This window comes from Camellia sinensis, chromosome 13 (assembly GCF_055761805.1).
Source record: "Camellia sinensis isolate YWXY chromosome 13, ASM5576180v1, whole genome shotgun sequence".
NCBI lineage: Eukaryota > Viridiplantae > Streptophyta > Magnoliopsida > Ericales > Theaceae > Camellia > Camellia sinensis.
This window is the reverse complement of record NC_138973.1, coordinates 89,293,751-89,318,708: the sequence shown is the minus strand read 5'-3', so window position 1 is coordinate 89,318,708 and position 24,958 is coordinate 89,293,751. Positions and strand designations below refer to the sequence as shown.

At 42.1% G+C, this 24,958-nt stretch overlaps 1 protein-coding gene across 7 annotated transcripts; it reads left to right on the top strand.

Moving 5' to 3' along the window:
* The first annotated feature begins 6,007 nt into the window (after positions 1-6,007).
* On the top strand, positions 6,008-22,979 carry LOC114292876 (protein MAINTENANCE OF MERISTEMS). Of its 7 annotated transcripts, none has more exons than XM_082902810.1 (12): positions 6,009-10,997; positions 11,100-11,123; positions 11,233-11,468; positions 11,538-11,744; positions 11,836-11,925; positions 11,998-12,085; positions 12,174-12,389; positions 20,403-21,059; positions 21,182-21,343; positions 21,437-22,029; positions 22,111-22,209; positions 22,419-22,979. In XM_082902810.1, exons 8-10 carry the CDS (start codon positions 20,553-20,555, stop codon positions 21,932-21,934), a joined length of 1,167 nt encoding a protein of 388 aa, XP_082758936.1. In that variant the 5' UTR covers positions 6,009-10,997; positions 11,100-11,123; positions 11,233-11,468; positions 11,538-11,744; positions 11,836-11,925; positions 11,998-12,085; positions 12,174-12,389; positions 20,403-20,552; the 3' UTR covers positions 21,935-22,029; positions 22,111-22,209; positions 22,419-22,979. The 7 variants fall into 7 exon arrangements, with proteins under 7 accessions (XP_082758935.1, XP_082758936.1, XP_082758930.1 ...); XM_082902804.1 differs by having other exon boundaries at positions 12,174-12,542; XM_082902805.1 differs by having other exon boundaries at positions 12,174-12,542; positions 22,406-22,979.
* The last annotated feature ends 1,979 nt before the right edge of the window (positions 22,980-24,958 follow it).

Below are 24,958 nucleotides of genomic sequence, written 5' to 3'. Positions count from 1 at the left end.
TATACCATTGTGGATCAAATTAAAAGGGTTATTTTTAGGATATCAATTATTTTTCAATAATAAACCACAACCAAGATGAGGACAATGAAAAGAGATAACTTTATATTTTACTGGAAAAGATGATAAAGTCAATGGTTACCTCCTAACTTTAAACTTTATGGTAAGAGGTAACGATTGAAAAATATGGTTATCATTACCTCTTACCTCTTTATATACTTTATATTTTAATGGTTACCCTTACCTCTTAACTTCATCATCTTTATCATTACCTCTTACTTTATATTTTATTGGTTACCAAAGTTTATACTTTATGGTAAGAGATAACTTTATACTATATTTTACCTCTTAACCTTATACTTTATGGTAAGAGGTAAGAGGTAATGGTTACCTCTTAAACTTTATGGTTATCTCCTTTCATTCTCCTTTATGGTAACCATTGAGCAAACTGAAGTTTAATGTTCATCTTAGGAAGTAAAGAAACCCGATGGAATCGAACCGACCACCCAACACCAAGAAGAATTTATGTTTTCAGTTTGTTTTCACAATATAAGGTTTGTTTTGATTAATCAATACAAACCAAACCGATCAAAATATTATAATTAATACTTTTATATCGTAATTCCTTGAGTATTAGGAGACAGATGGCCAATATAATACACATTTTGTGATAATAAACCGTCGTTAGTTATTATATATATCACTTTCTTACAAGTTCATCTGCCCCTGCCGCTTAGCGGCCATTCATTCCTAATTTTGTTATACGTAAACAAAAATAAAAATAAAAATAAAGAAAGAGGAAAAAAACACAAATCAAAAATAAAAATAATATAATATATATATATATATATATTATGTGTGATTCTTGATGAAACTCACAACTCAAACATGTGGCCCGTATATGTATAAGTATATATATTATGCAATTGAGATTTTTTGGCAATGGTTTAGCTTATCTCTATTTTTTCTTTTCTTTTTTAACATGAAACACTCAAACTCACACCACAACACTGATAATAGACAACACCAATTATCAATTACATGGCATATATATAAAATATATAGCTTTTTTAAGTACGGATTTGTCACAGTTTTGCATTTTAAAAAAATCACAATATTGATTTTAGTTACCTGAAGAGCCATCTTATTTACTACTAGAATATATGCATGTTTTTACTTTGAGCTTGTCAAATGTGGACTAGTCTAGATAATGAAGGTTCTAGGATTAGCAGTTGCACATAATTACTCTTTTGTCACTGTCCCTATTTCTTTGAACACTCCGTATTTTATATGAATTCAATTATAATCAGAGACTTGGAGAATAAGCTGGCAAATTCTAACTGGTGAAAGTCAGAGCTAGATGCCTTTTACTTCATGGAAAGGTCATCACAATGAAATTCTGTAGTGACTTGGTAGTATTATACCAATAGCTTGCTAGAGTGGTCATATTTCTAATAAAGTTAGTCAGAAACATTTGTAAACTTATAATAGTGTTGTGAACTGTCAACAGAGAAATTAAAATTGCAATCAAATAATTGGTTACAGTTCATCATAAAAATGCATATTTGGGAAGTTATACACTTCTTATCACATTTTCTTATTTGACATGTTGGGGGTCAACCCTTGACAATGTGTTAGGAGTGTAGAATAGTCTGCTTTGCTGAGTGGTATACTGTCCTTGTGTTTGTATGAGTGGATGATGGTGATTTTATGAGCATAGTAATTTAATGGCACAATGGTGCTGTGAGTTTTCTTACGGAGAGTTAACAGAGTTAAATTGAATGTTTGGTGTTGGACACATGGCAGTAGAGAGACATTGGGACAGGAAAATGGGACACATAATTGGGACAGGTGATCCTGTGCCATATTAGAAGACTAAATACTGTATTTGCCATATTAGGTGTTAGTAAGAATGAAAGGAGTTTGTTTTGTGTAGTGGGCATCAGTTGAATTTACTTTCTAGTCCTTTATTCCCAACAGCCACAAAGCATAGCCGACACCTCTTTTTCTTTTCCCTTTTCTCTCTGCCACAGTGATCTCCTCTCTTACTTTGTCTTATCCGCTTCCTCTTGTTTTTCTTCTCTTCTTCGTTCCCCCCTTTTCTTCATTTCCCCTTTGATATAAACCAAAATCAAACTAAAGTGTAAAACCACCCCAAAGATATATGTATATATATATATATATGTGTTAAATTTGATGTATGGAAAAATAAAGAGAATGAAATATGTATTGATAATTGATATTATTGATTGATATATTACAAGATTGTTGTATATCTATTTTGTACAAGAATTCCTATTATATAGGAGATGATTCTGGAGTAGGTGAGGAGTGAGTGGTGGAGGTAGGTTTGGTGGAGTGTAGTAGGTGATAGGAATGAGTGGTGGAGGTAGATTTGGTGGAGTGTAGTAGGTGATAGGAGTGAGTGGTGGAGGTAGGTTTGGTGGAGTGTAGTAGGTGATTTACATTTACATTAACAGCCCCCCTCAAACTCAAGGAGGATAGGTACTAGCCAACTTGAGTTTGGAGAGAGTAACAAAACAGGAAAGTAAACTGATAAATAAAAACAGGATAGGAGACACGGTATGGTCGTGTCAGACCGTTGTAGCAGACAGTTTACGGGGTCATGTCGGACCGTTGAAGCAGACAGTTTACGGGGTCATGTCGGACCGTTGTAGCAGACACTGTGTGGTCGTGTCAGACCGATGTAGAAGACAGTTTATGGGGTCATGTCGGACCGATGTAGAAGGACAGTTTACGGGGTCATGTCGGAACGTTGTAGAAAGTTGTGGTGGTGCACCAAGGGGGCGACTTAGGGAGTGCGCCATGAGGTGACTTGAACATGATACTGTGTATAACCCCCCCTCAAACTCAAATAGGTGTGAAGATAGAAACCTATTTGAGGTTGAAACAAAGGGAGATTGATAAAGCTGACCGGTGTAGAAGACACTGTATGAGTGTGTATATAGGCTGCCCAAAAGATATACATGGATATAGATATCGAGCCCTCAAAAATCGTGCCCTCAAAAGGTGTGCCCGCACCCTCAAAAGGCGTGCCATCAAAAGGCGTGCCCGAATGCATGAAAAGGCGTGCCATGAAAAGGCGTGCCAGTTTGTCGGCGAGAAGAGGCGCGCGATGCGCGTGGCTGCCTCGGCTATTTAACCAAGACAGAGCTGAGGCAGAGGCGAAGACAAACAATTGGCGAAAATCCTCTGAAAAACTCTTCGTTTTGCTGAGAAGGTTTTGCTGAGAAGATACTCTGTAACACTCTCTATAACACGCTGTTGCCCAGAAAAAAATGGCTTCGTCTTCCCGCGGGCTGCTTACCCTCTTTCCCGACCTCAACGAGTCTACAGGAGAGAGAACTGGTGCAGTGGCCAGTGAACCGCAACCAAACACTGCTGGGTTTGCTCCGCTGAACTTTCCGATGCGGTCTGTGGAGCAAAAAATGGCGGTGCAGTCGGATGTGGAGGCCAATCAGTATACGTTGAAGGCATGTGTGGAGTCCATGACGGCGGTCACAAATCTGTCGCACCGGCTACAGAGTAGGACAAATGAGGTGCAGCAATTAAACTCCCAGCTGGCTCTGCTCCAACACATGTATAAGGATGCGCGAGCAGAGATGAGCGTGCTAAGGGCAGAAAACAAGGAGCTGAAGCGGAAGGCCACCGTGATGTTCCGATTTGGAGGGCCGCCATATGCTGCAGTGGAGGAGCAGGGTGGAGTGATCGTGCCCAGTGGAGTGGGAAACACGGAGGCAACACCGGCAAGAGCCGCCCAGGACGGAGGCAAAAAGAAGAGACCTGCAGTAGAGTAGAGAAGAAAAATCCCACTGTGGGTGTGGGTGTTTTGTTTTGGTTTGTGTTTTTTTTTTTTTTTTTTTTTTTTTTTTTTTTGTGTGTGTGTGTTGTTGTAAAATGGTGATCGGGGTGAGCCCCAACATGAATAAAATGAGTGTGGTAGCAGTTCTTCTTCGTCTGCTGTTTTTTTTTTTTTTTTTTTTGGTTTGTTTGTTGTGTGTTGTTTTTTTTTTTTTTTACGCATAGCCATGTGCTGCGGAGAGAAGGCTATGGAGCGCACTGACATAAACAGAGAGGAAGGGGGAAGAAAATAAAGTATAAAAGAAAATAAAAAAGAAGAGAAGTGTGTGTATGGTAAAATAATAAAAAATGAAAAAAAAAAAAAAAAAAAAATTGGGAGATGCAAATGTGGTGGGGCGGGGCGACCACGGATGGAAAAGGAAGATGATGGGTTTGCTGGGTGTGGCGTGGGCTTGTCAAAAGAGGGAGGAAAGGAAATATAAAAAAAAGAAAAGAAATAGGAAAGTAGATGGTGGTTGGAAAGGAGAAATAGGAGAGAGAGAATGAGGGGTGATTAAAAAAAAAAGAATGGTGGGTTGGAAAGTGGAAAGATGAGAATGGGGAGAATATTAAAAAAAAAGAGAGGAGAGGATGTGAGAGGATGAAGAGAATAATACACAGAGAGTCACATGCAAAATCGGGGCTCCTTGAAGACGAGCCTCTGCAGTATCCTTTGGCTTGCAGAAACGAGTCCGTTGTCGACGATTATCATGGCGTTCGCATCTCCGATCCATATCGATGGCTTGAGGATCCCGATGCTGAGGATGTAAAAGATTTTGTAGAACAGCAGGTGAAATTGACAGAATCAATGCTAGAGAAGTGTGATCCCTCTGGGCCAAATTTAAATGGCAGTGCTGTGCAAGAAAGGTTTCTGATCCGTCCAACCATGTTGATCGCTGGTAGGTGGTGTGTCGCTGTGGTTCGGTCACGAGTGCGGTGCTAGCCGTGCGCCCTGGTTTCTCGGACACCACCGGTGAGGCCGGTGTTTCATGGTTCTGGGGTGAGTCGTCACCACCGGTGTGGTTGTAGCCGGTTTCACTTCCGATGTGAATAGGTATGGGCTGCTCTGGGTGCTGTCTTAGGAGGAGTAGGTTCTTGAAGGAACTAGAAGAGAAGCGTACAAGTTGCGGGTACAAAGGTGGAAGAGAAGCAAACGCTGCGGGTACAAAGGCGGTGGCGTCCGCGGTAGGGGTAGGTGCAGAAGGCTCGGACCAAGCCAGCATCAAGGTATGTGAAAAAAAAATAAGCGGAATAGGTTGAGGTCCGGCGGACGGCTAGGGTGAGGTTGCCGTCCGCCGGTGAAGCGAAAATATTAGGTTCTAAACCTGCTCTGATACCATGTTAAATTTGATGTATGGAAAAATAAAGAGAATGAAATATGTATTGATAATTGATATTATTGATTGATATATTACAAGATTGTTGTATATCTATTTTGTACAAGAATTCCTATTATATAGGAGATGATTCTGGAGTAGGTGAGGAGTGAGTGGTGGAGGTAGGTTTGGTGGAGTGTAGTAGGTGATAGGAGTGAGTGGTGGAGGTAGATTTGGTGGAGTGTAGTAGGTGATAGGAGTGAGTGGTGGAGGTAGGTTTGGTGGAGTGTAGTAGGTGATTTACATTTACATTAACAATATGTGTGTGTGTGTGTGTGTGTTTTCCTTCACCTTCTCCACGTCCTCTATTTTCTCTTCTATGCTATTAAAACCCAAATCAAACCTATGTATGGCAACACAGAAATAAAGGGACAGACAATTGACACAGTTATTTGCTTGCCAAATATTGCAGTCCACTGTTGGAAGCTTGTCAATGTGTAATTTTTTTCAGACACAATTGACTAAACATGTATAGCTTTATGTTTGCATTCTCGTTTTTAGAATGTTTAATTATGTTTGTATATTGATTAAAATACCAAGTTGCCTGGCTGTGATATTTCTATGCCAAGTGGAGCACTTGCTCATACCATTGTTTTCTTTATGTTTTCCTTGGTACATTTGTATTCTCTGGTTTTTGAAAGTGAAAATGTATCGAAGTGAAGTAACCAAAGTGCATTTGAGTAGAAAATTCTCTCTCTCTCTCTCTCTCTCTCTCTCTCTAAAATGTTGATTTCGTTTAAAATGAATGGTTATGATTGGACTGGATGTGGTTGTTTATTATGATTTTATTGCCTCAATATTGTCCTGATTGAATTTGTTATTGGTTACCCACTGTTATGCTTTTCATGTCTTAAACATTTTTGTATCTCTTCCTTCCTTCTTTCTTTCTTTTTTTTCTGGTGGTAATTTATTATTATACTTGGGACAGAAAATCCCAACCCTTCTAATATTTATAAATAATTTCTTCCTTTTTTTTAAAATTTATTTATTATAAAATCTAGCTACAAAAAAGTTCAAATCCATACTACTTAAGGAACAACTGTTAGAGAGCATTAAATATGGTAGTTTGACCCTTGAGGAGTTGGCTAAATGATCTTTTTTGCCAATGGGTTGGTTGTGTGATCAAAAGTTTAAGATTTGTGAAAAGAGTTGGGTTAAGAATACATAAAGTTTTAAATAAAAATTACATAAATGTGAGATAACAAATATTTATATCTGTAATTATGAATGAATTACATTTATATATTTTATATTGAGAACTTTCTATGTTTTTTGGACCTTTTTTTTTGTGTTGTGAAAGTGAGTTATAACCAACAACCAATGTGAATCACCATCACTTTTCAAATAGAATTTTTTAATATTTGTACAATAGTAACCTAATCACCTTGAGATAAGGAATATTGTTAATGTGAATCACCTTCTTCCATATAGGTTTGTGACTTTTAAGATTATTTTTTGGTGAATGATGCATTGAATTGTTATGTGGTCTGGTTTTTATTGGTAATGATACAATCTAATCATAATGAAAATTTCCATCTTTAACTTCCATTTTTGTCCATGATATATTTGCTCACCTATTGGAATGTTTGCATTTTTGTCCATGATATATTTGCTCACCTATTGGAATGTGTGCATTTATGATGTATAAAATATTAGAATTGTTGTTATGGTTAATTAATATGCATGTTCATGTATACAGAATATATATTTAGGAGAAGTAAACAAAATGGATAAGAGTTGGATTGATTTTCCAAATAGGATGTCGAGAGAATACATGAATGGAATCGATCGATTTCTAGTGTTTGCATACACCAATAGGGCTACAAGTTCGATGATTTGTTGTCCATGTAGGAAATGCGAGAATCGCTATAATCTTGTCCGAGATAGTGTGCGAGAGAACTTGATTTCAAATGGCTTTCTAAACAAATACAAACATAGGATTAATCATGGAGAGTTGTATACTTCTGTGCATGGTAACCGAGATAATGAAGCCTTAGCGAATGAAAACATTAGGGATGATATGGTGGGAATGATACATGATGTTATTGGTATTTCAATTCCTAGTACAAGTGTTGTAGGTGATGAACCATAGGCACCAACTAATCCCAATGTAGCAGAACTACTTGCAACTGATCCGCAGTTAGGTCCAGATGTAGAGACTGCAAATTATTTCAAACTTTTAGAGGATGCTCAGAGTGAATTGTATCTGGGTTGTCAGAAGTTCACATCTTTGTCGTTCATTGTTTGACTTTTACATATGAAGGTGCTAAATCAGTGGAGTGACACTTTTGTTACTATGTTACTTGAGTTGTTGAATGAAGCTTTCCCTGAGGGTGCGAAACTTCCTGATTCTTACTATAAAGCTCAAAAGATCCCTACAGATTTGGGCTTCACATATGAAACGTAGGATGTATGCCCCAATAGTTGTATGTTGTTCCGAAATGAATACATCAATCTTGATGAATGTGTCATATGCAAAAGTTATAGGTGGAAACAAAATGGAGCTGATAGTTCAAATGTTCCTCGTGGAGGCGGTAAACAGATACCCTCTAAACAGATGAGGTATTTCCCTTTGAAGCAAAGATTGCAGAGGTTGTTTATGTCATTGAAAATAGCCAAGCTCATGAAATGGCATGCAGAGGAACGACAAGATGATGGTGTCTTAAGACATCCTGCTGACTCCCTTGCATGGAAAGATTTTGACCGTTAAAATACTGACTTTGCTGATGATTGTCGAAGTGTAAGGCTTGGGTTAACATCTGATGGTTTTAACCCATTCAGATTGATGAACATAGTTTATAGCACCTAGCCTGTTGTTCTCATTCCATACAACTTACCGCCATGGATGCGCATGAAACAACTATTTTTGATTTTGTCTACACTTATCGATGGCCCAAAAGGACTTGGTGACAAAATTGATGTGTATATGCAACCGTTGATTGAGGAGTTGAAAGAACTATGGACTGATGGTGTCTCTACATTTGATGCATTAAGAAATCAAATGTTTCAAACGCATGCAGCTTTGTTATGGACAATTAGTGATTTTCCAGCATATGTGAACTTGTCAGAATGAAACACGAAAGGAGAATATGCATGTCCATGTTGCAATAAGGAAACTAGATCGTGTTGGTTAAAACATGGTAGGAAACATTCATATTTAGGTCATCGTAGATTCCTACCTAGTGGTCATAAATTTCGAAAGGATAAAGTATTATTTGATGGTACTCGAGAATTGAGTCTTAAACTGAGATTGTTATTTGGATCAGAGATTTTGCTACAAGTAGAATCTGAGGGTATCTTAACCTAATACAGGCTGGATGACCTTAAAGAGAGGCATATGAGACAAGTGGAAAGGGAGAAAGCTGGACCTCGCACTCATAGTTGGAAAAAAAAGAGAGTATATTTTTGAATTGCCATATTGGGAGCACAATCTAATAAGACATAACCTTGATGAGATGCATATAGAGAAGAATGTGTGTGACAATGTATTATGGACAATACTAGGGGTTGTAGGGAAATCCAAGGATAATGTCAATGCTTGGCGTGATCCGCAAGAAATGAATATTAGAAAACCCCTACACTTGCAGTCAAGGGGGACGAATAGAGCTTATTTGCCATCAGCACAATTCACAATGACCAAGGATGAGAAATATTTGTTCTTGAAAATGCTTAAGGACGTTAGAGTTCCTGACGGGTATTCATCAAATTTCTCTCGCCGTGTACGATTACAGGATAGAAGCATTTCGAGTCTAAAGAGCCACGATAGTCATATTCTGATGCAACAACTTATTCCTTTGGGTGTACGAGGATTGTTGTCTAAGAATGTTGTTCAAGCCTTGATAATTAAGTAATTTCTTCAGACAATTGTGTTCCAAAGTAAGTCGTCAAACAGATGTAGGATATACCCAAGGTCGTATAGCACTAACACTTTGTCATTTGGAGAAAATATTTCCACCAGCTTTTTTTGATGTAATGGAGCATTTGTCTATACACCTAGGTGATGAAGCATTGGTGGCTGGAGCGATTCAATTTCGATGGATGTATCCAATTGAGAGATATCTTCTTACTTTAAAGCAATATGTACGTAATCAGGCTCATCCAGAAGGTTCAATGGCTAAAGGTTATTTCATGGAAGAATGCATGAATTTTTGCGCTCAATATCTGAATGATGTGGAAACTAAATTGAATTGGCCTGTAAGGAACTACAATAGTGCAGCTAATATGGGTCGTGCTGTTGGTGAAGCCACAACTTTCAACCTTGGTCATACTTCTTATGTACAGTGTCATCGATATATCTTGCTCAATACAAAAGCAGTTGAACCATTCCTAAAGTAGGTACCCCTCTTACTCAATATTTGCCAAGTTTTTTTTTTTTTGTTTTTTTATTACATTTCAAACATTAATTTGTAATTGATAATTTTTCAACGTATATAGGAAACACCTTGAAAAACTTAAGATGAAAATGCCTCGTGCTGATGATCATCAACTCCGAAATGAACATTTCAGAACTTTTCACACTTGGCTTAAAGAACACGTATGTATGGACAAATCTAGCTATATATTACAACTTAGGTCGATTTGTGTTTTGAATTTGCTTTCATTTTTTAAATAGGTTCACACTTTGCGAAGGACTGATAATACCATATTTTCTGAAGAGATTCAAACATTGGCAAATGGACCTCATAACGGAGCAAGAAGGTTTACCGGTTACATAACTAATGGGTTCCGTTTTCGGGTCAAGTCTATGGATGACCGTCAAGCCAGTCAAAATTCTGGTGTAGCTTTGAAAGTAGATACTATTAGTTATGCAAGCCGGGAGGACAAAAATCCTCTTGTGGGGGCTGTGTACTATTGTGGACAAGTGACAGATATCATTGAAATCCAGTACACCAATGCAATGAAGTATGTATTGTTCAAGTGTGATAGAATTGACAATGTTCGGGGGAAGAAAAAAGATAATTTCAAGTTCACGCTGATTAACTTCAACCATTTGTTGTATTGAGATGATCAAATCACCAATGAACCTTTCATCTTGGTATCCCAAGCTAAGCAACTTTGGTATGTTGCAGACCCTATAGAATCAGATTGGCAAGTGGTTGTGAAGATGTCTCAAAGGGGTTTATTTGATATGTATTCTGCTGATCCAGAAACTGAGCCATATATGAGTCAACAATTAGAAGAAAATATAATGGTCCGTGATGAAGAAGTTGGCTGGGTGAGGGAAGTCGTAGAAGGAGAAACTGTTGATGTTGAAATGAGAGAGAATTAAGATATTTTGTAATAATTTTTGGATTCTATAATGACACAGTAAATTGTCATGCTTTAATGACTTGCATATTTGGGCATGTTACTTTATTTAACAATTTTATGTACTTCCAATTTATTTATTATGTTTGTTTTGTATTTACATTATTAACTCCAAACTATTCTCTATATTTTTAATTATATTTGTTACAGCTTGTTATGGCACGGAAGAGGAAGCTTAATAATCCCTCTCGCACTATGGCTGATGTTTTGCGTATGCGGACATAATCACCACCACTATCACAGCCACCGATACAGCCACCACCACCATCACAGCCACCGATACATCCACCGCCATCATCACAATTGTCTCGACCAACGTTGTCTTCACAGGCCACCACAGATATACAAATTTGTTATGTACTTAAATTATATTAATTAAATTATTTTATTTTCACTATACATAAACTTTCTAATTTCATATGCTAGGACCGACGACTTCTTCATATCCCACTTCAGGTACAATTTTGCTTTCATGTATTTAATTTATGCTTTAATTTATATGTTGTTTATTATATTCTTATATAATCTATTTATTCTTATAATGTGTTATAAATCCAGCGACTAATTCACAAGCCAACTCAGGTATAACAAATGGCTATATATCTAATTACATTAATTTAACTACAAGTTATTTATCATCAATTTTTGTAATATGTGTTTTTTTTTCCATTACTCCATACATGCCCTACAGTTTCTTTATCTTCCTCCCGAGGTTGAGGATTTGCGAAAGGCATTAAAGATTGGGGTACGGACAAGAAGTTGGCCATTGATTTTGACGCCAACTTCAATCCTACAGGAGATAATGAGTCTAAGTTAACTAGCCAACTTGGGTTCATGGTACGTAATGGGAACATTGTTTCTCTTACGTACGTTGATTGAACTGAAGTGCCTATTGATGTTCTTGAGTCAATATGGGCAGATGTTAAGGTAAAAGCATATTTACTAAATTGTTCAATTATATTATTAATTGAACTAATGATTCAAATTGTACTGTAGGATAATTTACAAATTTGTCTGGAGGGGTACAAACCACGTTGCTTGAAAAAGTGCAATGACTTGTGGAAGGATCACGAAAGCAAGATCAAGAATAAGTATTTTGAGCCTAACAAGGATCATACTAATATCAAAGACATGGTGCCTCCGCAAACTGTTCCAGAACAGTGGTATGGTCTTGTTGATTATTGGAAGACTAAGAAAGTAGAGGTATATAAAATAAGTTAATTACAAAGCACGTATCTTTAGAAAAATTATTAACTTTGTATACTTGCGACTTACATTTATGCAAACTTTATAGGACATTGCAGTCCACAATGTTGGAAGTCATTTCTTTCATTATATTAATCATACGATAGGACGTATTTCATTCACTCATATTCGAAGGAAGGTATATATTATTTAGGTAGATACCAATATGAATGTAAATTACTGCAATAATAATTAATTTTTGAATTTTTAGATGATTGCTGAAGGGTTGCCCACGGATAAAATGAGTGTTTGGAAATATACACGCAATCAAAACTGACCCAGATGTCAGGCAAACCATGGTATTTTTAAATCCTTAAATTTGTATTTATATTTGATTTTGTTTGAACTGCCTAATTATGTATATGTACTTGTTATTTTAATTTATAGTACGAGTTTGAGCACCAATTGTCCATGTTGCCTGAAGATTACCGCACTACCGAAGATGCTCGAGACAGTGTTTTCCACGACGTGGTCGGTGAAGATGGGCATGGATATTGTCGTACTTACGGCAAGGATATGCCTTGGAGCATGGTATATGGAGATAAATCTAAGTCATCACAGTCAGGATCTTAGTCATCGATTGTTGCCGAGATCACAAAGCAGGTTCGTACGGAGTTGAGACAAGAGCTGAGGGATGAGATTAGAGAGGAATAGAGGGAGAAGATGCGAACAGAGCTTTCGACACAGATACAAGAAATGAAAGCTGAAATGTTGGCTATTATGTCCTACGAAGGGGGTACAAATCACAATAAACAAGTTCGGTATAAATAAATGTTTTATAAATATTTAATTATAGCACAATTGTATCATTGAATATAAATACAATTAACAAAGAATACCATGAACATCATAGGTACCGGATGAATTGAGTGGCCACCTGTAGACGTCCCCGAACGCCCTGGGAGGGTGAGTCCCGTTCTGTTCATTTGGGGTCACTACAGCTCAGGACTCTTAAATTGTCACGGTTCTAAGTCTGAACCAAAGAGTCCAAATCCGGCAAATCGTTTTGAGAAAACAGATTTTTGAAAGAAGTGTCAAACATGGACTGCTTTGCCAGATACAGAGTCGCCACCTAAATATTTTATTTTGAGGGAAATTTAGGAAACCCTGACTCGTTTGCCTAAGGCCACGTGTCCGTCATCACCAAAGTTGCCTCGGCTCGGGAACTTGGGTACGATTGGGGAAGGTCACTTCGTGAGCACCCCCGCTCGCCCGATCAAAGATCGGCCTCTACTAACCATGATATCTATTTTTTAAAACATTATGTGTTCTTATTTCGGTTATTAGCCTAGATTTACTATGTGATGCGCACAGCATACAAGTATAGACTGGATCGCCTAAGTTGGAACAAAACATTTCATGTTTGTTTATCTGAAAGATGGTTCGCTACTCGCAAGTAGGCTTAAAATGCAGATTTTTCCACCCTCAGGTGGGCTTAAGAAAAGATGGTTTTGCCACTATCTAGTGGGCTTAAAACTCACAGTTGATGATTTGTTCTAATCCAAATAACCCAACCTTCACCCACAGGCATTCAGGAAGTTATATCACATAAGCAAATAGCCTCATGGTAAGCATGCTATTCATGGCAGTCACTCACACGCATGCAAGGATGCTAAAGCATAAAACTTACCGAGTACTCCAAGCCAAAACAGAAGCTAATTAGAAATTCATGTATGATTCTAATTATACAGAAATGCCTAATGCAACACATGCAAAAATGCAACTATAGCAGGCTCGGCTATTCTAAACATGGCATATGAAATGCTACAGCTAACATGTATTCAACTTGGAATTGAAAATACAATGCAGTTAGTATGATGCGTCGAGCCCGGTGCATGCAAAACAGATGAATGAATGCAAACATGCGATCATACTGTATGCTAATTGAAACATGCCCTAATCTAACCATCATAAGCTGGTAAATAAAAGGGAGAAAGATATGGGGTTGGAAGACATACATCACACACACGCACACTTATTACAACATTGCCCTCGCGCAGAGGGTCCGAATAAATAGTACAGTCCAAATAACACAGTCCAAATAATACAGTCCAAATATATACAAATTCCTAATTAATTTACAAATTAACTAAGAAAAATAGTAAACTGGCATGCAAGCCAGGGCCTGCCTTGACTCTTCTTCAGATGATGGATGATGCATGTCTGGGCTGCCTTGCGCGAAAATCCACTGGAATGCCCCGATTAGCCTCTGTTTTACAATTATTCTTGGAAAGCGCGCTAAGCTCCGGAAGGTTGCTAATTCTTGATTTGCTGCAACAGAGAGCAGGAAAGGGGCATAGCAATGTATTTTCATGCATGCCTCGATCCTCGTGCCACCAATCACGCATCTCGATGCATGATGGGCGAGGAGTCGAAATGTGCAACTCAATATAGAATGAATGCACAAGAAAACTCAACTAAAACCTTACTCCATCATGGATAATCCGGAGTGTCGGTGACTGGGAAATTGAGACACGTTCCGTCACTCGGAGTACGAAACGTACCTCGTTTCCCGTGCTTGGGCTAACTCCTATCCCAAGCACAATCCAATATGCATGACATGCATGAATGCAACTAATATACAACCTAGCATGCACAATGCTATGAAATGGCATACACGATGCACGAGGTAACATGGCATACACAATGCTCTAACATACAACCTAGCATACGTAATGCTATGAAACGAAATGGCATACACAATGCATAAATGGACTTACACTAACACAAGTGGACCTCAGCCACACTCGCATAAGAGGCCAGTTGATGAAAATGAGACACTCGAAATGCGTGCACGCATGCACGCAAACTGAGGACCAAACCTAAGGCACGGAATGCCATTCTAACAAGACATGGCAAGGCATGAAATATGATATGCAAACATGCAAATTTCAGTGCTAAAATAGGACCTGAAACAGCCCCGAATCATGACAATATAGCACCCGATGCATGAAATGGTCCTGAAATGCAAGATTAAGCACATGAAATGACTTATAGATACATCAAGCATGCATTATTTGATCATGGAATGTAAATACAGAGTTAAGAAAGCCCTAACATAAGCACATTTACAGCTTTAAGCAAGGCCAAACAGCAAACACAAATAGGGCAAAACTAGCATGCAAAAATGGCCCTAAATGTGAGATAAAGAAGTGAGTCACAGCTGCAGACCTCAAACAGGTGAGGGCCCTTCAACAATGTTTAAGAGGGGCCCAAAATATGATATTTTATAGTTTACAACAAACCCCAAAAACCAACACAGGTATGGCTAAAATCTCATGCAAGAAATGGGCCAAAAGAGGGACAAAGAAGCAAGTGGTGGTTTCTGGCCTTAAACACAAAGGGGCTCTTCAACAATGTTGAAGAGGGGCCAAAAATAATGCACTTTACAGTTGATGGACAGACCCAAAACAGTATGCAAGAATGCTCAAAATGCTATGCAAAATAGGGCCAAAAAGAGAGATATAACACAAAGTATACAAAGGATGCCTCAAAAAATGAAAGACCCTTAATGAAACATGAAGAGGGGGTCAAAATAAGGTCACTTATAGTTCGGACCAGAACCCAAAAACAGAAGCACAAGAGGCTAATAAATCATGCAAAAATAGAGCCAAAAGAGAGATATAAAGGCAACTGATAAATAGAAGCCTCAAATAGTGATTAGCCCTTCAGCAATGTTGAATAAGGGCTCATAATAAGACACTTTTCAGTTCATGACATACCTCAAAACAGTCTATACGTAGGCCAAAAATACTACACAAGGAATGGCATACAAGAGGGATAATGAAGCAAGTGCAACAAGGAGGCCTCAAACAGTGAGAGGCCCTTAATCAAACATGAAAAATGGCTCAAAATAAGCCTAATTCCAGTTAGGGTCAGAGCCCAAAACAGCAAGCAAGTATGACTTATAAATGAATCAAGAAAAGGCTAGAAAAGGGAAAATGGAAGCTCACCCTTGAAGACTTGTCTTTGGCAGCTCCTTGGCTTGAGTTGCAGCACTCCTAGGCTCTGGAAAACAACTTCAAATGGCTGCAATGGAGGTTGGAGGTATGGTGCTAGGTGGTGGTGTAGAGAAGGGTGTTGAACTTGAGAGGTTTTGAGCTTGGGAGTATAGAGAAACAGAGATACAAGGCAAGGGCTTAGAGGGGAAGTTTTGTAACCCTAAAATCAGAGCTGGAGCCCCTGTTATTAAGGCAAAAAAGGGGGAGAAAAAGGGGGGAGAAAATGGAGGGAAAATAATTAAGTTTCCCCCAAAAAATGCACCCCCCGGATACATAATCTGGGAGGAAAACAGATACACAGCTGTAAGGAATAGGGTGCAAGGAGCATGGCCGGCCGGTTATCTAGGTTGTAGGTGGCCGGCCGGCTACTTCCCATGGCCGGCCGGCCAAGGGTCAAAAGGTTCAAGTATAATTAGTGGCCGGCCACCACAAAAAGAGAGCCTCTGATGTGTGCACAACACAACCCTGTGGTTAAACACTGGAAAAAGTGAACCAGGAGAGAGAACAACCCACTTTTCAAAGGGGTTCAAAAGGGTTAACAACAATTACTGGCCGGCCACCAAATATTGGTGGCCTCCCAGATGTGTACATCACAAATATGGGGTTTAGGGTTCAAGAAAAAGGCCCAAGGGTGTTCAACATTGGCTTTGAAGTGAGGAAAATCGGGCGACAGAGGGCGATGAAGGGATAAAGTTGGCTGACAGAACAATTACTGGCCTCCCACCCTTCTACGGCTTTCTTACCGATGAAACAGAGGTCCCTACCAAAAATGAACCAAAACCAATGCAGAATGAACGTTCGGGGGTCGAAACGCGCAGCCCGAGGGGGATCCCGAAAACTGGCTGTTAGGCACCGGGAGTGGTGTTCGACCACGAAGTTGGTCTCTCGGACCACAGTGTCCCTCAAAAGGGAGCAAATGAGACGTATGCCAAAAACCGGAGCAAACGGAGATGGTTAAGCGGTCCTAAACCGAGGCACACGGCCAACGATTCCGAAAAACCGGAAACCGGACTCCAAACGGGCAAAAATGGCCTACGACCATGAAACGTAGCCTACGGCCACTGAGGGATGGTCTACGAGACCTCTCCCTCCCTTCGGGAAGAGAAACAGAGAAAATCGAGCTTGGTTCGCAAACCGAGGCAAAGCATGAAAGAGTCCGAAAGTTCGGAGGCTAGGCTCGCAGCCGAGATTCTGAAACCTCTGGACGAGCACGATATGCAATATCACCAAGCGCTCTATCGGTGATGTCTGAGTCTTAAGGTCGGTCAAAAATGGGGTGTCTACAGTTGCCCCTCTTTGACAGAACTCGAAAGTCACACGTGACGGGAGTGAATGTCAAAGCCGAGAGACGACCCATTTTTGACAAGGCCGAAGACTTAGACAAACAGGTAAGATAACAAAGATGTGCTCGCAGGCATGCCCACAGGTAGGGGGCAAGATGCAAAATGATATGCAGGAAGATTTTGATAATTGGACTTATACGCTACGCGAAGCCGATTTGAAAATTGGACTTACACGCTACGCGGAGCCGGTTTGATAATTGGACTTATACGCTACGCGAAGCCGGTTTGATAATTGGACTTATACGCTACGCGAAGCCGGTTTGAAAATTGAGGATTCATGCAATGCACTGTAATGTAATAACTGAAATGCAATGTAACAGCTAGGAAATGAAGGTACCTCACAGGGGCAATTGGCAATGACTTACCTCATGCTGCTGGGGATCTCCCGCTTCTTCTCAGTTGAACCACAGGTACTACTTTTCTCCCTGACTATGGTTGCAGCTTTCCCTATTCTCCAACAGGGTGACAAACTAGGTTGGATCAGTATCCAGAATTGAGGTGCATACAGATGCTATCTCAATCTATGGGGCTGCCATACAGATTTCGAGCCGAGGATATACCCCTGGGCATTTAAACCAGACTTTAGTCTCGGAAATCCCGAACCTTTGCGTTCTAGGCATAAGCCATTCGAACTCTAGTTTCCACCGTCTCAGTTGGTCTCCTAGGAACTCACCGCAAACACAGGCAGGTGGCTATACCAGACCACTGGAAGTCATTCGGGCACGACAAACCCCAAAGGAATTGTACCTTTAGAGGATTTAAGGTCTCCTGGACCAGAAAGTGCACCAGACGGTGCGAATAAATGCAAGTGCGATGCGCAAAACAACGCGAATGATGATGCAGGATTTAAGGTCTCCTTAGACCGAAGGATTTAAGGTCTCCTAGACCAGGTGAGTGCACAAGACAGTACGATACAGGTAAGGTGCGCAAGATAGCGCGAGTATAAATTGCACCAAACAGCTTACGACATAGCACACAGCTTAGCGCGGCAAGATAGCCCGATGCACAAAATAGCGCGGTAAAATGCATGCACAATGCAAGTAATGGTCACAGCGCAAAATAGTGCGATGAGACGCATGCACAATGCAAGACTTAGCACACAGCTTACGACATAGCATTCTATTCAGTTGGCACACAGCTCACACCATAACACTTTGTTCGTTTGATCCACCGCTCACAACACAATATTCTATTCATTTGGCACGCAGCTCGAAACACAACACTCTGTTTAATCTCGGCACACAGCTCTTTTGGGCAGACAGTAGATCTCGGGCACATAGCTATTTCTTCAAGTACGTAGTTCATTTTTGGGCACATAGTTATTTCTTCGGGCATACAGCTCATTTCCGGGCACACAGTTCGTTTTTCGGGTACATAGCTCCTTCTTCGGGCACACAGCTCGTTTATTGGTCACGCAGCTCCTTTCTTCGGGCACACAGCTCATTTCCGAGCACACAGCTCATTTCGGTTTGTAGCTCAAGCACTTGAATTTCTGAACACACAGCTCATACTCTTTGTCGTGATCGCGCGGCCCACACTGATCGAGAGTTGAACACGCAGCCCAAACACTGATTCTCTAAACACACAGTCCAAATTGAAGGTGAACACGCAGCCCACACTGATTGAGAGTTGAAAACGCAGCCCAAACACCGATTTTCTGAACACGCAGTCCAAATTGAAGGTGAACACGCAGCCCACACTGATTGAAAGTTGAGCACACAGCCCAAACACCGATTTTCTGAACACGCAGTCCAAATTGAAGGTGAACACGCAGCCCACACTGATTGAGAGTTGAGCACGCAGCCCAAACACCGATTTTCTGAACATGCAGTCCAAATTGAAGGTGAACACGCAGCCCACACTGATTGAAAGTTGAGCACGCAGCCCAAACGCCGATTTTCTGAACACGCAGTCCAAATTGAAGGTGAGCACGCAGTCCACATTGATTGAGAGTTGAGCACGCAACCCAAACACTGATTTTCTGAACACGCAGTCCAAATTGAATGTGAACACGCAGCCCACACTGATTGAGAGTTGAACACGCAGCCCAAACATTGATTTTCTGAACACGCAGTCCAAATTGAAGGTGAACACGCAGCCCACGCTGATTGAGAGTTGAGCACGCAGCCCAAACACTAATTTTCTGAACACGTAGCCCAAACACTGATTTTCTGAATACGCAGTCCAAATTGAAGGTGAACACGCAGCCCACACTGATTGAAAGTTGAGCACGCAGCCCAAACATCGATTTTCTGAACACGCAGTCCAAATTGAAGGTGAACACGCAGCCCACACTGATTGAAAGTTGAGCACGCAGCCCAAACGCCGATTTTCTGAACACGCAGTCCAAATTGAGGTGAACACGCAGCCCACACTGATTGAGAGTTGAGCACGCAGCCCAAACTGTGATTTTTTGAACACGCAGTCCAAATTGAAGGTGAACACGTAGCCCACACTGATTGAAAGTTGAGCACGCAGCCCAAACACCGATTTTCTGAACATGCAGTCCAAATTGAAGGTGAACATGCAGCCCAAACATTGATTTTCTAAACACGCAGTCCAAATTGAAGGTGAACACGCAGCCCACAGTGATTGAGAGTTGAGCACGCAGCCCAAACACCGATTTTCTGAACACGCAGTCCAAATTGAAGGTGAACACGCAGCCCACACTGATTGAGAGTTGAGTACGCAGCCCAAACACCGATTTTCTGAACACGCAGTCCAAATTGAAGGTGAACACGCAGCCCACACTGATTGAGAGTTGAGCACGCAGCCCAAACACCGATTTTCTGAACACGCAGTCCAAATTGAAGGTGAACACGCAGCCCACACTGATTGAAAGTTGAGCACGCAGCCCAAACACCGATTTTCTGAACACGCAGTCCAAATTGAAGGTGAACACGCAGCCCACACTGATTGAGAGTTGAGCACTCAGCCCAAACACCGATTTTCTGAACACGCAGTCCAAATTGAAGGTGAACACGCAGCCCACACTGATTGAGGTTTGAACACGCAGCCCAAACACTGATTTTCTGAACACACAACCCAAATTGATTCTTCTGAACACACAGCCCAGTTTGAAAGTGAACACGCAGCACACACTGATTGAGAGTTGAACACGCAACCCAAATCACTAATCTTTTGAACACACAGCCCAAATTGAAGGTGAACACACGGCACACACTTACTTTACTTTGCACGCAGCCTATTCATTTTATTCGCACGCAGCTTTATTCATTTCATGCTGAAACATGTGTTCATTCTGAATGCAGGTGACTTCTCGCAACGTGCGAGGGTATGGCTCTACAGCAGCTAGAGACTGGTATGCTGAGCTCCCGGAGGCCGTTCGGGATTTGGTTGACTTAGCGGGGTTCGGGCCCTTTTGTGCTGGGCTATCTCGTTGTCCTGCCAGGAGGACGCTGATGGCCGCCCTGGTGGAGAGATGGTGGGACACCACCAACTCTTTCCATTTCTCTGCCACTAGGGACATGACTATGACCCCTTTTGACTTCGCTGTGTTGACCGGCCTTGATGTGGGACGTTGGGCGATCCCATATGATAATGACATGGGCGAGTGGGAGGCCGCTTGGATATATCTACTGGGGGCTCGCCCGCCTGTTGACAGAGCTTCGGGGAGAGTCCGATACACCTGGTTCTCTTCCCAATTCCGGCGGGTGGAGATGGAGCCCGGGACTCCTGATGAGGCAGCACAGTATGCCCGTGGCTTTTTGATGTTCCTCTTCGGGACCACTCTGTTTGCCGATAGAGGGAACACTGGTGGGCTTGATCTGTTGAGTGCCTTGGTGGACCTGTCACAGGTCAGGCGGTATGACTGGGGTGGTGCCGGCTTGGCCACCCTTTATTGCTATATGAGCGCGACTTCCCGCGGACGGGGGGACTTACTTGGTGGCTATTGGAGAGTCTGGGAGGTACTTTCTGCCTTTTTACATTTCTGCTCCTCATTACCTGCACATCGCACACATGGCACACTTTATACTCTGTATCGTGTATTTTGCCCTCAGCATTTCACATTCTGCTTTATTTTCTACAGTTGTGGGCCTATGTATATTTCCCGACATTGGCCCCGGAGTTGATGGTAGCAGGACCCCTCATGACCCCGTACTCACTCGTTTTTGAAGGCTGGCACCGGCCAAGACCTCGGGAGTCTCTCCTTTACCTGCGACAGTATTTTGACACGGTGCGCTCATCAGAGGTACTTCAGAACTCTCAGTTCTTTCTGTTTTCATCTTTGTTTTGTCCTGTACATCTTTGATTTCTGCTTGGTTTATGCACCTGTTATCTGCAGATTACATGGCAGCCATGGGCGCCTTTAGGTGAGGGTCTCCGATTCCAGTTTGCTGGAGGGTGGGGTGCCTCCCGGTACAGGCTCTTGTTCGAAGGGCCGGTTGGTAGGGCCTTTTTTCTGGGGGAGCATTTCTTGCGTCAGGTCTGGGGGTACACTTCTCAGGATCCTCCCTCAGCACCCCCAGTCGATATGCGGATCGCTGATGTGCTCATTTCCCGAGATGTTGTCAATGCTATGCTGGGCACTGATGCTTTGCTATGTCTTGAGGAGGGGGATTACGCCACTTACCGTCACATATACCTGATGTCTCCATTGACGGGAGTTCGTACTCCGATGATGAGGCCTACTGGTATGCCATCTTCGAGCCAGGCCCGGGCTCGGGCTGTAGACGCCCTTCCACCAGCAGGGCTGGTACATCTAGAGGTGGGAGTGGATCGGTTCCCCCGATTCCTCCGACTTTTCCTCATCCTGGGTGGCCGGATATGCCGACTTAGCTGATGGGGTGGCAGTATGGGACTACCTCTCCGATTTCGATTCCGATAGAGCCTCCGATGCCCGATCATCGATATGTCAGAGACCCCGACTCGTCACCGGTATGTTTTACAGCTTTGATTTATCACTCAGATATTTGGACGTTCACTCCTTTACTGACACCCTTGCCTTTGCACCTGCAGCCCCCTGTTGAGTATATGGATCAGGTGCTCGAGATGGTAGCCTCACTTGAGAGGATGGTCCTGCGGAGGGAGGCACGGTTGTCTATCATGGGCTTCCAGGTACCCTTTAGTTTTTCTGGCATTTATCATACTTCTGGTGACATGCTGATTTCTACTGCATTGGTAGGCTACTTGTGTAGAGCACATCTGACACACACCCCACTTGTACGCTGTGCTTACATGCACCCACTTCATGTAGTTTTTGCTTGTATCCGCATCTGATGTACATATTTGGACTGATGTATTTAATTTGAAGTCTTTGTTCTCAGATGCCTCCGATATATGCTCAGCCGTAGGCCGGGCCACCTGGGCCTTTTCACGGAGCTGGGCCATCCAGGCCTTTCCGGCGAGCTGGGCCATCCAGGCCTTTTCGAGGGGAGGGGTCGTCTCGCAGACGCAGGGCACATATTGTGGAGGAGGAGCCTGGTGAGGATGAGGAGGAGGAGGTTGCAGACCGTCAGTCTGAGACATCTGCTGATGGAGAGGACGGCTCCGGCCTTGGTTCCGGGAGTGGAGGCGAGGCTAAGGGGGATCCCGAGGATGACGGCTTTGATTCAGATGATGGCGAGGGCGATGGTGGCGGAGAGTCTATTCCGCAGAAGAGGACGAAGAGGGCCTCTTATTATTGCTCTTGAGAGCACAAATGCGGCTGTTTCCTGTTTTATTTATCTTTTTGCTAGTAGTTGTAGCACATTGTACATTATCGGGCAGTTTTATTTTCTGTATAACTTGTGCCTTAGTCTGTAAAATGTTGTAACAAGCGGGGCATGATGGGATGAAACAGCTTTTGAAAAAAGTATTGTATTTTAAACATTTAGCATCAGATTGCATCATAATGAGATTGAATGAAAATGTGTATTGTGCATTTTGCCCAGTCAGGTAGTGAACCGACGCAACAACTTAACTTTCTAAGATATAACAAAACCTTAGCAAGTTTACAACTCGATAAGCAAAACACAATAATGTTGACAACTCGATAAACAAGACTCAAACAAAAGCTTAAACAAAGAGTAACAACTCAAAAACACGAAACACGACAGCTCGACAAACAACTCGATAAGCAAAATGACAACTCGATAAACAAAACAACAACTCGATAAAAAAAGCTTTAACAAAACGAAGTGTACTTCAGACGATCTGGACAATGGAACGCATCCGAAACAGAGGGAAATAGAGGCCTTCGACACGTCTGTTGCATGGAAATGCTTGAAACTTTCCCTCGGAGGGTAAAACAGGGCTAAAGACACACCTTGGAGCATGGCCGGCCACTTTTGGGAGCTGGCCGGCCAGATTTTGGGGGTCACCGGCCAGTTTTGAAAAAAGAAATGGTCGGCCGGCTAAAAAAGGTGGCTGGCCGGCCACTCAGCTCAGCAACCGCCCAATTTTTTACACTTGTCCCCCCAATAGTGTCTTTTCCTCTTTAAAAGCCTTAGCTCCGTGTTTTGACTCAATTCATCTTAGTTTTGCACAAAAATGGAGGCGTTGCTCGTTGAAAATCTCACAGCTTGGATCGCTTCTCTAGATGGCTCGGAAAAGTTGAACTTCCGGGGTTTCGGCTTCAAAGCACTATTCACGCTGAGTCACACTCCGCTACATCTCCCTTTCCTCCATGCCGCGGCGAGGTTTTGGAACCCGGTGACGCATGTCTTTAGCTTCGGCGGTCAAGAGGTATGTCCAACTTTTGAAGATTTTCAAGTTTTGATGGAGTCTGCATGTCATGAAGAGATCTTGCCTCAATTCCGCTTTGGCCACGCTCAGGCCTTAGGGCGAATGTGTGGACTCATCGCGCATGATGCTCGGTTTCTGATCTGTAATGGGGAACTGGATATCCTTGGTTTGATTCATCGTTTTTCTGACACCGGTGATCGCAGCAACCATTATTGGCAAGGTTTCCGGCAACACGCCCTTTGCTTGTGCCTGTTGTCTCACTTTCTGCTTTTCCCGGGTTTTGGCGGGTTTAGTATTCGTCTGATTGAAGTTGCTCAAGGATTGAAAGAAGGAAAGAGCTGCATCGCCACGACCTTGGCCGAGACACTGATGGGCTTGGATTCTATCTATCGCCAGGAGACGACTAGATTTGCTGGGAGTCCACTGCTGCTGCAGGTAATGTTTCCCACCCAATCTTACATATGTATTTGCTCACATCACTCAGCCCTCAGGCTCGGTTTTTCTCACAAAACCCTTTTCTCACTTTTCACTCACCGTACATCTCTCTATTCTTTACTCTCTCATTTTTTATCCCTCTCCAGGTATGGTTGATGGACAAATTGCAGGTTGTGGACTCTTGCCCAGTTTACTCAGCTCGAGGCTATTTCTTTCGACAGCGCCTAGTTGATGCCCCTGATGAAAGGTGGTGGTTTGACTGGATATGAAATTTGCCCGCAGATCGCATTGCTTGGCGTTGTCCTTGGCTCAATCTCCCGGCAATGAGCTATAGCATGTCCCGGCTGATCGGGATCCAGTTGATTGGTCTAACCCACTGTGTGTTCTACTTTCCGTTCCGGTTCCTGCGCCAGTTTGGTCATGATCAGATTTCCCACCAGAGGGGATTGAGTACCCGGCTACTTTCCCGGTCCGAGGTGCACAGCTTTCCCGATATGCCACAGCATGGAGGACTAGAGAGCTCCTGGCTCCTGCTCCCACTTTCAGTTGCACTTTGTCTGACGAGTGCTTGGATTGGCTCAACGAGGAGGCACAGGTTGGGCCTAGCTTGGCGTCAGAGGCTTTGACCGGCTCTGGGAGGGGGCGCAGGGATACTTGACTCGACTATGCCCCAGATTTATTGCTTTATTAGTACTTTCAAGTTTTC